Source organism: Rissa tridactyla, chromosome 8 (assembly GCF_028500815.1).
Source record: "Rissa tridactyla isolate bRisTri1 chromosome 8, bRisTri1.patW.cur.20221130, whole genome shotgun sequence".
Lineage (NCBI taxonomy): Eukaryota > Metazoa > Chordata > Aves > Charadriiformes > Laridae > Rissa > Rissa tridactyla.
The window spans coordinates 5898844-5911280 of record NC_071473.1 but is presented as its reverse complement, the minus strand read 5'-3'; the positions used below and the strand labels follow the sequence as shown (position 1 = coordinate 5911280).

General features: G+C 46.0%; 1 protein-coding gene across 3 annotated transcripts in view; it reads left to right on the top strand.

Moving 5' to 3' along the window:
• CACNA1H (calcium voltage-gated channel subunit alpha1 H) overlaps nt 1–12437 on the top strand; it is a 252900-nt gene that overhangs the window by 204295 nt on the left and 36168 nt on the right. For all 3 annotated transcript variants that reach the window (XM_054211965.1, XM_054211964.1, XM_054211963.1), the window contains exons 15-23: nt 2412–2502; nt 4671–4879; nt 6598–7032; nt 7731–7831; nt 8227–8350; nt 8493–8561; nt 8671–8855; nt 11038–11164; nt 11779–11904. In XM_054211965.1, the coding sequence (XP_054067940.1) occupies nt 2412–2502; nt 4671–4879; nt 6598–7032; nt 7731–7831; nt 8227–8350; nt 8493–8561; nt 8671–8855; nt 11038–11164; nt 11779–11904 (1467 nt within the window). The remainder of the gene's footprint in view (nt 1–2411; nt 2503–4670; nt 4880–6597; nt 7033–7730; nt 7832–8226; nt 8351–8492; nt 8562–8670; nt 8856–11037; nt 11165–11778; nt 11905–12437) is intronic.

Here is a 12437-nt window from a genome sequence, read left to right as displayed (position 1 = left end):
ATACAGTTGGCCATACGGTAGCTCAGAGGATTCAGTGGCCAGATGTGTCAGATATCCTGATTTCACCAACCAGTGGAAAAAGAGGACATGCCAGGGAAACCCAAAGGGATGATAACGAGCATGTGTCACCTGACTGACTGGAAACTGCTCCCGCTCAAGCAATCTTGCATTTAGGCACAGAGAGCCCTTGTACAGCAGTGTGCATCCTTTGTTACTGATTGCTTTAAGGCAGAAGAAAGTTTTCTCCACTCGACAACCTGGCATCTTGCAGGTACCTTTGTATGGTACCAATCCCGGTCCTTACCTGCCCTCTTGGAGGTCGAATCACCTGCTCATGTGAAGCCAGAAGTGGGCAGCCTCATGCAATACTCTCTGAGTGCATGATTACAGACCCAGCCGAATGGCTGTCATTTTCTTGCTGACTTAATGGCTCCTTTTGGAGCTGTTACGGACCATGATTTAAATGTGTGTAAGGGGTAGTTTTCAAAGCTTGTATTATTCACTCAGTGCTGCCTCAGAAAAGGCCGGCAACCACAGACATGACATTTGCAGGGCACGTTTTGCTCTCCACTTCCATTTATTATAAATCCTGACATTAAGCCTATGGTCTTGTCAGTTGTCTCATAGTGAGGTATTAGCTGTGTTACTGAAAACTCTTCTCAGGGCTCCGTTTCGGCTACCAGGGCTCGATTCAAGCCTTGCACTTATAAATGCATAACTTAGCTCTGGTTGTAAACCAAAGATGTTTAAAGTCCCCTTGGACTACTCTCAGGAAGAAGTATCGGTGGAGCTGAGTTTTCTTTTGTCATTCCTGGTTCTGTTGGTGTGTTGGGAATATGGCAGAAATTCTTGTTTTGACCTCTTTGACTTTGTCCTCTCACAGGGTGATGCTCTTAGCAGTTATAAAAGGCTGAGGTGCACTTCTCCTCCCTTTGCTCAGGTGTTTCTTTTACTTAGATGGAGAGTGACTCCTGGGAGACTTGTGCAGCTAAGAAGGTGCACAGTAGAGCTTCTCTAAGCTCTGAACCATCAGCAACATTTCAGCAAGGACACTAAAAATTGTACTGTGAATCACAACACACAGTCTCTCCTTGATCTCAGCTTCTGATCTGTCTGTGGCGCAAGTTTGGCAGGAGTATCCCTAGAAGAGAATAGGCTTAAATGGCCACAAACCCATTTTTAGTGCGTTTGTGCTTAGGACAAGCAGCCAGACTTCAAACAGGACCATAACTGCATATTTGTGCTCACATTGCTCCCGTGTCATTTTGACATCTACCCAAGAACTGCTCTGGAAGAGCAGACAAACCTTCCAAAATTATGCAAATCTTTCATCTACTCTGCGCTAGTGCTTCTGCTCCAAAACAGAGAAGATGAATAAGGGAGCTTAAGCCTTTCAGTCATTCTGTCTGTGCCAGTTAGCAATACATCACAGATGAAATTAAGTTCACTGCCGCTTCAGCACCATGTCTCTAGAAACCACGGTGATTTGTTCAGGCATCAGTTAAGGAACTGTGCTCCTTTTTCTGGGATCAGCTGCTTTAATCCAACCATTTGCTACCAATTTGCACGGCTTTTCTGCAATCTTGATGGATCAAGCCCGAGTCACGCCGACAGCCTGCTGGAATCTGTCCTCTGCAGACCTCCCCCAGCAGAGGAGAACCTGACAGTAGCTCTTCTGTCCCAGGCTTGTACATTATTTAGGCTGATCATTTTTGGTAGCAGAGGGAAAAATAACTGGACTTCCAGGAGGAAAGCCAGTCTGAGGGTGGTTGGCTGTTCTCTGTCCGGAGATGATGCTGTGCTGCTAGGCAAGCTGGCCTCATTCCCTTCTGCCTCAGCTTCAATGTTGCCAAGAGATTTCCCCATACAATCTCAATTACCAACCGGCGTGAAGAAAGCAAATCAGGGCTGGGTTTTCAGATCTAAGTCAAATTTACAGTGCTGTCAAATAAAGAAGAAAAACCCTTCAACATCCTTTGACATCAAAACCGAAGTGCTTTCAGCTGGGATCATGGAGAGTGCAAATATGGAACCCCACAATGCTAATTTTTCTCAGTCAGTCCTCTGATTACAGCTGCACTTTTGCATCCTCCCCTGGGATACACTGTTCAGTGAGGCTGGGCACAGTGTAGGAAACACAACGACATTGCAGGAATAGTAGTCACAGTCACAACATCATCCTTTCCATCCAAGTACAAAAATGAATCAAAACAAGGAAGAGGGAATTAGCTGGGGTCATTCCCCAGGGCAGCATCAGAGGGAATTTGGCGTTCTGCCCTCCAAGTTTTGGGGCCACACTTAAACTAACCATGGGGAGCTGAAGTATCTCTGAGCTGCTAAGTAATCCAAATGGCCTTTGTGCTAAAGTTTAAATGAATTGGGTCGGTTAATTATCCTTCGCATCTCTGCAGGGTGATGCCAATAGGTCAGACACAGATGAGGACAAAACATCTGCCAACTTCGATGATGATTTTGAGAAGCTTAAAGACCTCCGAGCAACAGGTAGGATTGTGTCTCTATGTTTTGCTAAGAATGAGAGCTACAACTCTGCTTCCATGGTCATCTTTTCATAGAAACTTATGGGGGAAAGTGGAAGAATCCATTTTATTTGGCAATTAATCTGATACCTACGTTAACAGAGCAGCTATGCAAAAAGTGCTGGGAAAGCCAAATGAGCATTGATATTTCCTTTAAGTAGATGTTTTTCTAATTTAAACTATACTAAAATATTTAGGTATGTCTCATCGTTTCTTCTGTATCATTACCACAGAATGGTTTGCTGACAGCAATATTCTCACACTGTTTCTCAGCAGCTTTTCATATCAATCATGTTCTCATCTGTTCTTTTTGGTTTCTCACACAAATGCGTTTCGGTGAGGTTTGATTGATGGAGATGTTACTGTTCATTTGTGTTACAGGAGGGCCTGGCAATTGATTTGAGGTAAGGCCACATTGTACTAGTGTGCTATAAACATGGAATAGTAGGTGACAGCCTGCGCTCTGTAGAGTTTGCAACCAGGTAGGAGACAGGAAGGGATCACATATTTTAACAGAGTGAATAGCATGATGGCAAACAGGAGCCACTTTAGTTCCTCTGTACTTTGATTCTCGGCTTGGGCTCGTGTTTAGGATTACTTCAAATGCATCTAAACCAGGATTCATTTTAGCTAAGGAAATTATATTGATTGTGGTAAGCAGATGGAATTCAGCTGAGGAAAGGGCAGAAGTAATTTGTTGGGGAAGCTGAGACAGAGCTGGATCACAGCAAGGTGATGGAGCTGCTCAGCCTGCAGAATAAGCAACAAATTCCAAACACCAAGCGATCAAATGAATGTCCATTGCAAATAGTTGGCAAGGAGCCCACAGCACCAACTATGAACCAGCTTTGCACCAACTATTTGCTGAGCAGCTTCAAATAATGAGAGAATTCTAGGAAAAAGAAATATTGTCACCTCTTCTCAGGTAATACAGGAATAGAAAAGAGGGCTGAACTTGCCATCAGTCAAAGTCTGTGAGTAATTGTGTGCCTCCATAAGCCTCATAGGTGCCAACCGGTGACTAAACAGCATAAGGACATTAACAATTCTATTACAATGCCGTTGGTCTGTAAACAGATACGCTGGCAAGAGTGTATTGCAGATTAGCAAATTTTGAGCTGGATCTTCCACTCCTCAAAGTGAATGGCAGTGTTCCCATGGACTTCAGTGGTGCAGATCAGGTATTTGTGCACAAGCCGGCAACTAAATAGATGATACAAGAGAAGCACACTGCATTACAAAAGCAGCTAGTGGAAGAAAAATAGCAAGGATAATGCACTCGCTTGGATTTCTCACTGCAGCCTTGTGCTTCTTCCCTGCTGGTCGCAGATGCTCCCATCCTTCCACCTCCTTAAGACTGATTCTGCAGTTATTAAACCAGAACCCACTAAGTCCAATAGAACGGGAGCTAGTTCAAGTTTAGTTTTGTGTTTGAAATTAGGCTTTTGGTTTTGAGTGTTACAGCACTCCACAGGGCTGGAGGTGTTAGGCCTGGTTTGTCTTCAATGTCAAGACGGTTTTTGCAGTCTGTACTTCCCATACGGCTAAAATAGATGCTTTCTGCAGTCACCACAGAGATGTGCCATTAGATTTCTCCATTACAGGAGGTTTATTCTTCTAGATGGGTAGATGTGTAAAAGCAATTTCCATTTCCTGTCCCCTGAACAGCTGTCTAAAGACAATGACTAATGTTTGCTTAGTGCCTTCCCCATGAAGGAACTTGGAGCACATCAGAACTGCATAAAAACCTCCGTGCAAGACTGCGTGACAGGGAGAAGAGATTAACTTCCTAGGGTAAATTTAGCCAGTTCTCAATGTCCTTTCCCTGGAAACTGTATCCCAGTCCCCCAGAACTGTAACTCTACTCTCTAAATCCCAAGAAACAGCGAGCAAAAGAAGCTTTCTTTGGAGGGCAATGAGTTCCAAGTCCAAGCAGGGCTGAAGGCCTCTTAAAAGGTTGTGACGTTTGCCTTGTGCCTTTCAACGTGCTGGGGGTGTTCGTATTGCCCACAACATTTCATCTCCATTTGGCAGAGTTCCTAGAAGACCCAAGGAGCAATGTCCATTTTGGAGAGTGATTTCTGTAGCTGTAGCCGAGCATTCAGCTCATATTTTCTCTCCCCTTCTCTCCAGAGATGAAGATGTACTCACTTGCCGTCACCCCAAATGGACACCTGGAGGGCAGGGGAAGCATGCCACCTCCTATAATCATGCGCACTGCTGCCACACCAATGCCCACTCCAAAGTGTTCCCCGCACATGGATTCAGTGCACACTTTTGTGGACTCAAGGAGAGGGAGTAATGCTTCGCTAGACCCCTTGAGCTACGATCAGAAGTCCTTGGTAGGTTCCTATTGCTAACAGCTCTCTCTCGGGTGCCTGCAAGCAGCACAGGTGATATATATGTGTGTGTGTGTGTGTGTGTGTGCACACGCACGTGTTGCTGGGAAGTAAAAAGGAGGGTGACAGAGGTGAGAAGTATGTGGAAAGGCAGAAGGAGAACAGAGTCAAGAGTGAGAAATGAACCGGTTTGCTATGCTGGGGAGGGCAGTGACAACATGACAGTCAAGGACAGTGAGTATATGAAAAGGGGAGACAGTGACATACTGGGATTCAGTGTTTTCCTGCCTAGTATCTGATGGGAAGTCCATGCCAAGACATCTTGCTGGAGTGATGCAACCTGAGACAAGTTGTAGGTTCATGCAGTTATTCCAGCAAACCCCTTTGAGAAGGAGCAGGCATCTTTTGCCAACCACACTGGCCATTTTTTGGTGTCTTCAAGAAGCTGGCAAGTGTTCCTGTGGGGATGAGGGCTGTTTCCCCCCACAGTGTTTTAGAGTTGCATCTTGGATCCACCTTGTGTCAAGGGAAATAAAGGATTTGTCCTTACCAGCACAGCAGCTGAGCTCCAGTTACAGAACAGCAGCCCCATTGGAGGGAAAAGAGAAGAAACAAGGTATGAGCTGACTGATTGCCACCAGGCACAGCTCATGGAGCAGAGGTCTGGCTGGAGCTGACTGCTTTGGCAACTGGTTGCATTTTGCCTGCAACAGGGGAGTGAGAGGGCAGCTCTGCGAAAACAGAGGGAGCAGAGTTAATAGACAAAGTGGATTTCTGCTGCTGCTTATCTATCCCATTCCTCTGCTCTGTAACTGCAATATCATGTTCAAATCAAGGCAGCGGACCGTGAAGGCACTTCACACAGAGACAGAGCCACTATCCCCTTTGGTAAGCTGCTTAGTCAAGGTAATGCTTTTGAAAAGAAAATAGAGATGACTGTTGTTTGCCTTGGGGTTTCATGGGATTGTGAGTTGCTGGAGAGAGTTGTTCATCGTATGAATCCTTTCTCTGAAAGCACATCAGTGCCACCAGCCAAAGGAAGACGAAGCAGTCCGAGGAGAGCTGGCCGACACTGAGAAGGAGGAGGAAGGCAGTTTGCCTTGTTTTGTGCTGGGAGGAAGCCATGGAGGGAAAAGGAGTTTTCCTTCTAGCTTTTTTGCTCTGACCTTAAGTGCTCTCATCCCGGCAACTACCTACCAGCCAAAGTGCACTGATACACTGATCACTGCCAGAAATTTGCTGTAAGAGAAACATTTGTTCCACCTCCTTATGCAACAAATTGAAGAGAAAGTAATGCAAATAGGGTCACAATTTCCAAAAGACACATGGGTGACTCAGGTGCCAGAGCCCCTTTGGAAGCCAGGGAAGTTGTGGGCTGAAACATCTTGAACATGAGGAAAGAAAATGCCGCTTCAGCAATAGTGTCTTTGGGTTCAAGTCTTTATGCACGGTTAATGTTGCCAGGACAGTAGGAAGTCATGCAGCACAGAGGATTGGTAGCTGTGCTACAGGTGTAGTTCAAAGAGTACCTTCATTGTGGGATTAGCTGGGTATTTGGCTCCCATCTCAAGGCATTGGCATGATGAAATCGGAGCAGTGAGGAAAGCTGGGAAGGGGAAGACATGACTTGCAACAAGAAGGGTCTTCTAGTCTGGGCAAAATGCCATATCCTTTGGCTTCCTCCTGCAAACAAACCCTCAAATGTCTTTCTCCTCTCTCAGTCCAGCCTCCGCAGCTCCCCTTGTGCCAACTGGGGCACCAGCAGCAACTGGGGAAGCCGACGCTCAAGCTGGAATAGCTTGGGCAGAGCCCCAAGCCTCAAGAAGAAAAACCAGTCAGGAGAAAGAGAGTCCTTGCTCTCCGGGGAGGGGAAAGGCAGCACAGACGATGACTCTGACGACGCCAAGTCCAGCACGGTCAGCCGGCCCTCGTTGCACCGCCGGGCAGAGTCCCTGGACTGCCGCAGCTCCCTGGACCTGCCTGAGCTGCTCCAGTTGCCCACCATGCGCCACTCGCTCAGTGTCAGCCCCATGGCAGTTCTGCCTGCTGAATACCAAGACTGCAACGGCAAGATGGTTCACGTCCCCAGCGAGTTCTTCTTGCGTGTCGACGGCCACAAAGAGGATGCCATGGACTATGAGGATGACATGGAGGATGTGAGTTAAGGGGGAAATTGGGTGCTCATGCATTAAGTGGCTTTTCCACCCCAAGAAGGCTGATTAAAAATCAGGGTTTGAAATGTGTTACTGCCTAATGGCTGGTGTAGACAAAATGAATCCAGATCCAAGCGATGGGCATACAGATCCAAAGGATGGGCATCCACTTCCCAAAAGGTGCTAGTGGGTTGGGCTGTTACATTGCAGTGGTCTCTAACGAGGCAGAACTGCAAGGGGTGGTGCATGCATTTGCCTAGTTTTTGGACTGGTTGAGGTTGTCCCCCTGGCCCAAGATGCCTCCAAAACTGAGCTGTAGACACAAAAGCTGTCTAATGTCTTTGCTCACGAGAGCTGTTTGGCATCTCAAAGGCTTGAAAGCCTAGAAAGAGTGTTCTCTATTTAACATTTTGGTCACTTGAGGCCTTTTTGGTTTTGACACAACTTTGGATCTCAAAATGATACCTGCCTAGAAAGTCTTGCTTTGTTATGTTCATATCTCACTGCACAGCAGCCCCTTTCTTCCACCCCTTTCCCTCCCTATTTTGTTTGACAAATGTGACAATGCCTGCCCAAAAGCTGTGACTCCCTACACTCACTATGAAGTGCCATGTACTGCCCCCTTTCACAAAAGGACTGTGAAAGTTGAAGAGGCAGGAAAATAAAAGAGGAAGAAAAGGTGTTTCTTCTTTCCTATCCAGAGTTACTGCTACCGAATTCGTAAAGTCCTGGAGCCCTACAAACCACAGTGGTGCAAGAGTCATGAAGACTGGTCCCTCTACTTGTTTTCCCCACAGAATCGGTAAGAAATACCAGTGAAATGCCAGCCCACCATGTTTTTGTGGTAATGGAATACTCCGTTTCTAGCTAGCCTTCCCTTGAGAAAAATCTCTCTTTGATGCAGAAGCACTGAGAGTTTTAGAAATCCAATTCATGATTTTTAGGTAACTTTTCCTGTTATATGTGGGCAGAATTGTTGCCTGGTTCACTCCATGGGTGGTTTAACCAGCATTAATAATAGGTGTTTTGACATCTTGTGTACTGCATTGATAATAACAGCTGAAGCTTGTGGAGACACGAGCTCGCCACCTGGGCTGATGCTGGTGCCACAGCTGCTGAAGGCTTTTGAGGATGTGTCGGGTGGGTGGTGCTGACCCAAACATCTGAAGGATATTTTTCTCTCTACCATTTCTTCAGGTTCCGAATGATGTGCCAGAAGGTCATTGCCCACAAAATGTTTGATCATGTGGTGCTGGTCTTCATATTTCTCAACTGCATCACTATAGCACTGGAGCGACCAGACATAGACCCACACAGCACAGTGAGTACCTGAGTCATTTTCTTCCTTGATGCAGCATCCAGATTTTGGTCTTATCAGGGCAAGACCCTGCAAGATGAAAGATTTTTTTATTTTCCAACATCTTTAAATAATTTGCCTCTTTTTGTTGTTCTGTGTTTTACAGGAAAGGATATTCCTAAGTGTTTCTAATTACATCTTCACTGCAATCTTTGTGGCTGAAATGATGGTTAAGGTAACTACATCTTCATCCCATGGCTCACAATGAGTCCTGGCAAAGACCAGGACATCACATAGTTGTGATCTGGGTGAAGATTTAAATGTGTCTCTTCTCCTGGCTGCAGGTGGTAGCTCTTGGCTTTTTCTCTGGGGAGAACACCTATCTGCAGAGCAGCTGGAATGTCCTGGATGGAGTCCTGGTCTTTGTATCTATCATTGACATTATTGTCTCCATGGCATCGGCAGGCGGAGCTAAGATCCTGGGTGTCCTTCGCGTTTTGAGGCTTCTGCGGACCTTGAGACCTCTCCGGTACATTCACCAATAGAGTGGCTTAGTTTGCTTTGTGTTGATAGATGAGGAGTTTGAAAAAGTGCACATGATCCATCAAGGTCTTGCTTAATAACACAAAAAGCTGAAACACAGTATGAGTAGAATCATCTTTGGGAAGCTCTTATCTAGTGAAACTGTTTGAAAACAGTGAAATTAGTTATAATATAATTCATCCTCACCAGCACGGAAAAGAGCGGATGGAGTTTGGAGTGAGAGGTGTTATCGTGCTTAAGCAGTTAGCGCAGTGAATGCCTCCTCCACGCTGCATTTTTATCACCGTTTTACAAATCAGTCTAGCTCCTTGTTAACCTGCACAACCTCACAGTCATTCCCAAGCAGAGAGGTCGCATTGGCTGGGAGAGAATTTACAGTTGAACAGGTGCTGAGAATAATTCGATAAGCTCCAGCATCTATACCTGCTCTCCCGTGCCTGCATATCTAACATTACTGCAAAACAATTTAGCTCTCAGCTAGGCAAAAGACGGGAAGACACTTTCAGTATTTGAGAAAAGGAATAAAGAGAATTTGTATTTTGTTTACGATTATGCAATAACAAAGAGCGTTAATGCTTGGGGGATTTTTATCAGCTCATGCCTCCTGTTCAGTTTCCATTCTGCTTGGCAAGAAACACAAGCCTTTTTTCATGAAATTTCAGGGGAAATAAGATAGGCACCTCCAGAGACCTGTAGGCTTTCTGATGAAAAGCTGCTTGCTTATGAGAGTAATAGGAAGAGGCAATCTTATTTAGGCCCATGACCACAAGAACAACAGCTGTTTGTCTGCTGCTCTGTATTTCCTTAGTGACAAGTAAGTTCGTGTTTCTGTCTTCTCTCTTTCTCCCACCCTCTGTTCTGCTGGTGGCATCAGGGTCCCCTTGCAGTGCCAGGCGCCACTCTGGGTCACCCTGGACAAGCCTTGGCCTGGCAGCACTTCGGGGCACCTGTCTAACACGCATATCTAGGAACAGAAATCAGGGCATAAGCGATTCATAAGTAAACGTAAGGGGGGAAAAAAGGGAATTGGTCTTGGAGAATAACTAGGCCAGATCCTATTAATAGAGAGGAATTCATCACCTCTCACGACGGCTTCATTTATCACAGCCTCTTCTAGGATTACTCCGGGGACCATTCCTAACACTTTGTAGGTGCAGTTCAGGCTGACACATTATTTGCTGCTGAACAAGACCCTATTGAAATGCTTTGTCCCTGCAGCATACAACTCTCCTCTTTTTTTCTGTGTTTGGCAGGCATAAAAGCATCATTAGCCGTGCAAGCTCAAGCTACCTGCAAGGACTCATACCCTCTGCCCTCTGCAGGCCCCTCCTAAAAAAAGCTTTGATGTTCTTCAGTCAAAACACCCACCTTCCCAGAAAAGCTTGCTTGGGCTAGTTACACTTACGTACGCAAACACATTTTTCAGGCACCCATGGGAAAACCATTCTCCAGGCACTCATACAGGAAAGGAAAACGCTTGTTCTCCGTAATACCCAAAAGCTGCTTTAGGCAGTGCTTAGAGCATGCCTGGCCTCTCACGGCCTCACAGCAAGCAGGCGAGCTGCTCTTTAACGGGATGACCCTTTGGCTGTGGAGCTGTTGATCGCAAGTTCCTGTTGCCTAACAGTCAGTTCAGGAGCTAATTAGGAAACAGACTGAAATTACTCTGTTTGAAAAGTTGTCATGGGGCCCAGGCCAGTAGGGCAGGTAAGCACTTAGGCCTGTAGAAGAGAGGACAAGACATGCCCTCTTGTACCTCTGTGAAGCTCTTTACGCCTGTTGTGTTAGGAAGCAGGCTCCTGCCTGGGGTGTGCCCCTCTGCTTGGATCGGAGACACCTCAGAGGGGATCAGCTGTCTGGACGGAGGTACAAGTAGCCCTGTAGTGGGAACCTCCGGTATTCTGCCCGTATTCCCTCCTCACCATTACTTGTAAGCAGTTGCCCGACACCCTGCTGACAAGGTGTCTTACCCTTTTTGAATTCCACCTAATGTGACTCTGAATGTTCAGGTTGTCCAAACAAGTCACTAATTGTCTCTGAATGCTGCCTGCAGATAGAGGAGAGTTGTGTTAGCTTTACTGTAGCCCAAGCAGAGGAGGAAAAGCAACCATATAATAACAGGGCATGCATAAAAATTAAAAGCTTTATTGTTTTGCCATTTTTTCCAGAGTCATCAGCAGAGCCCCAGGTCTGAAGCTGGTGGTAGAAACCTTGATCTCCTCCTTGAGGCCTATTGGGAATATTGTTCTCATCTGCTGTGCTTTCTTCATTATCTTTGGGATTTTAGGGGTCCAGGTAGAGTATTTCCCTCACCACGACCATCTGTAAGTGACTACTGCAAAAGAGAAGCTGTTTTTCTCACCGCCCTGGGGTTCTGGTGGAAGTAATGAGCTTAAGTCTCTCCAAAGGAAGATCTCAGTTAGGTGTTAGGAAAGAAGAGCCAGGCCCCAGAAGAAATGCTCCAGGGTGGGGTTGGCATCTGCTCCTTGGAATGTTCTCAGGATTAGGAGATCAGACCTCTGTGATGAACAACACAGCACCAGCTAAGCCTGCCGGAGGGCAAGGGAAGGGAAAGACCAGTTCCCAAGATCTCTTGCGGCTCTGTGTGCTAGATGTATATAGTATCTCTTCCTCAGAGGGGAGATTGTCATCCTCCCAACGAGACCGGGCAGGCCTGCAGGATCACCTTCCTTCTGTGTCTGAGGCAATACACCACAATGTCTCAGGGCCTGGGGTTTCACCAGAGCTGTTTTCCTGCCGCGTGTGTTAAGACAGGTATCTGAGCTGGAAGGAATGCAATTTGAACTTGGCAAACCACTCTTCTAGGGGAAAGAAAGATAAATCGGGACAGACTTTTCAATGCTGCTTCTTTTTTGTTTTTTTCTTTTTTTGTTGCTTCCGAAATGCAGCTTTTTAAAGGCAAGTTCTACTACTGTGATGGTCCTGATGTAAAAAACATCACTACGAAGACTGACTGCACTAACGCACGCTACAAATGGGTTCGCCGGAAGTACAATTTTGACAATTTGGGACAGGTAAAGTCCTTATTGCAGGGATTTTCTGTACCAGTTTAATGGATGAGCACTTGAAATGTATTCCTTGAGGAGTGTGCAGAGCCTTCATCGTAGGAAGTTTCCAAGAACGACATAGGCATTCATCTATATGAATCAACCCTAACTGGGTAAAATGGATCAGGTCCCCTCTGGATCTCTTGCAGCTGGACTTCCTAGGGTTATACAATTCCTTATTTATAGGAGAGTGTTGTCTTAAAGCCAGTGTTTTTGCATGCAGTCTGTCATGTATGGACCTCAACTGTCACTTTTAGTCTCGACTTCTAGCTGTTATGTTTGCAAATTAAAGAAATAAGGTGCTTTATACTGGCTGATAAGCAAGACAGCCCATAGTAGGAGCTGAGATATGTTATTGCTCTTTAAAACTTCATGACATTGGGCCAGCCTGACATAGTGATTTTTAATCAGGCTGTGGTGATAGAAAGCCTGACGTGTCTGAGCCAAGGTCAGCCTGTATGTGAGGGAAAAGGAGCGTTAACGACCATAGTTTGCTCACT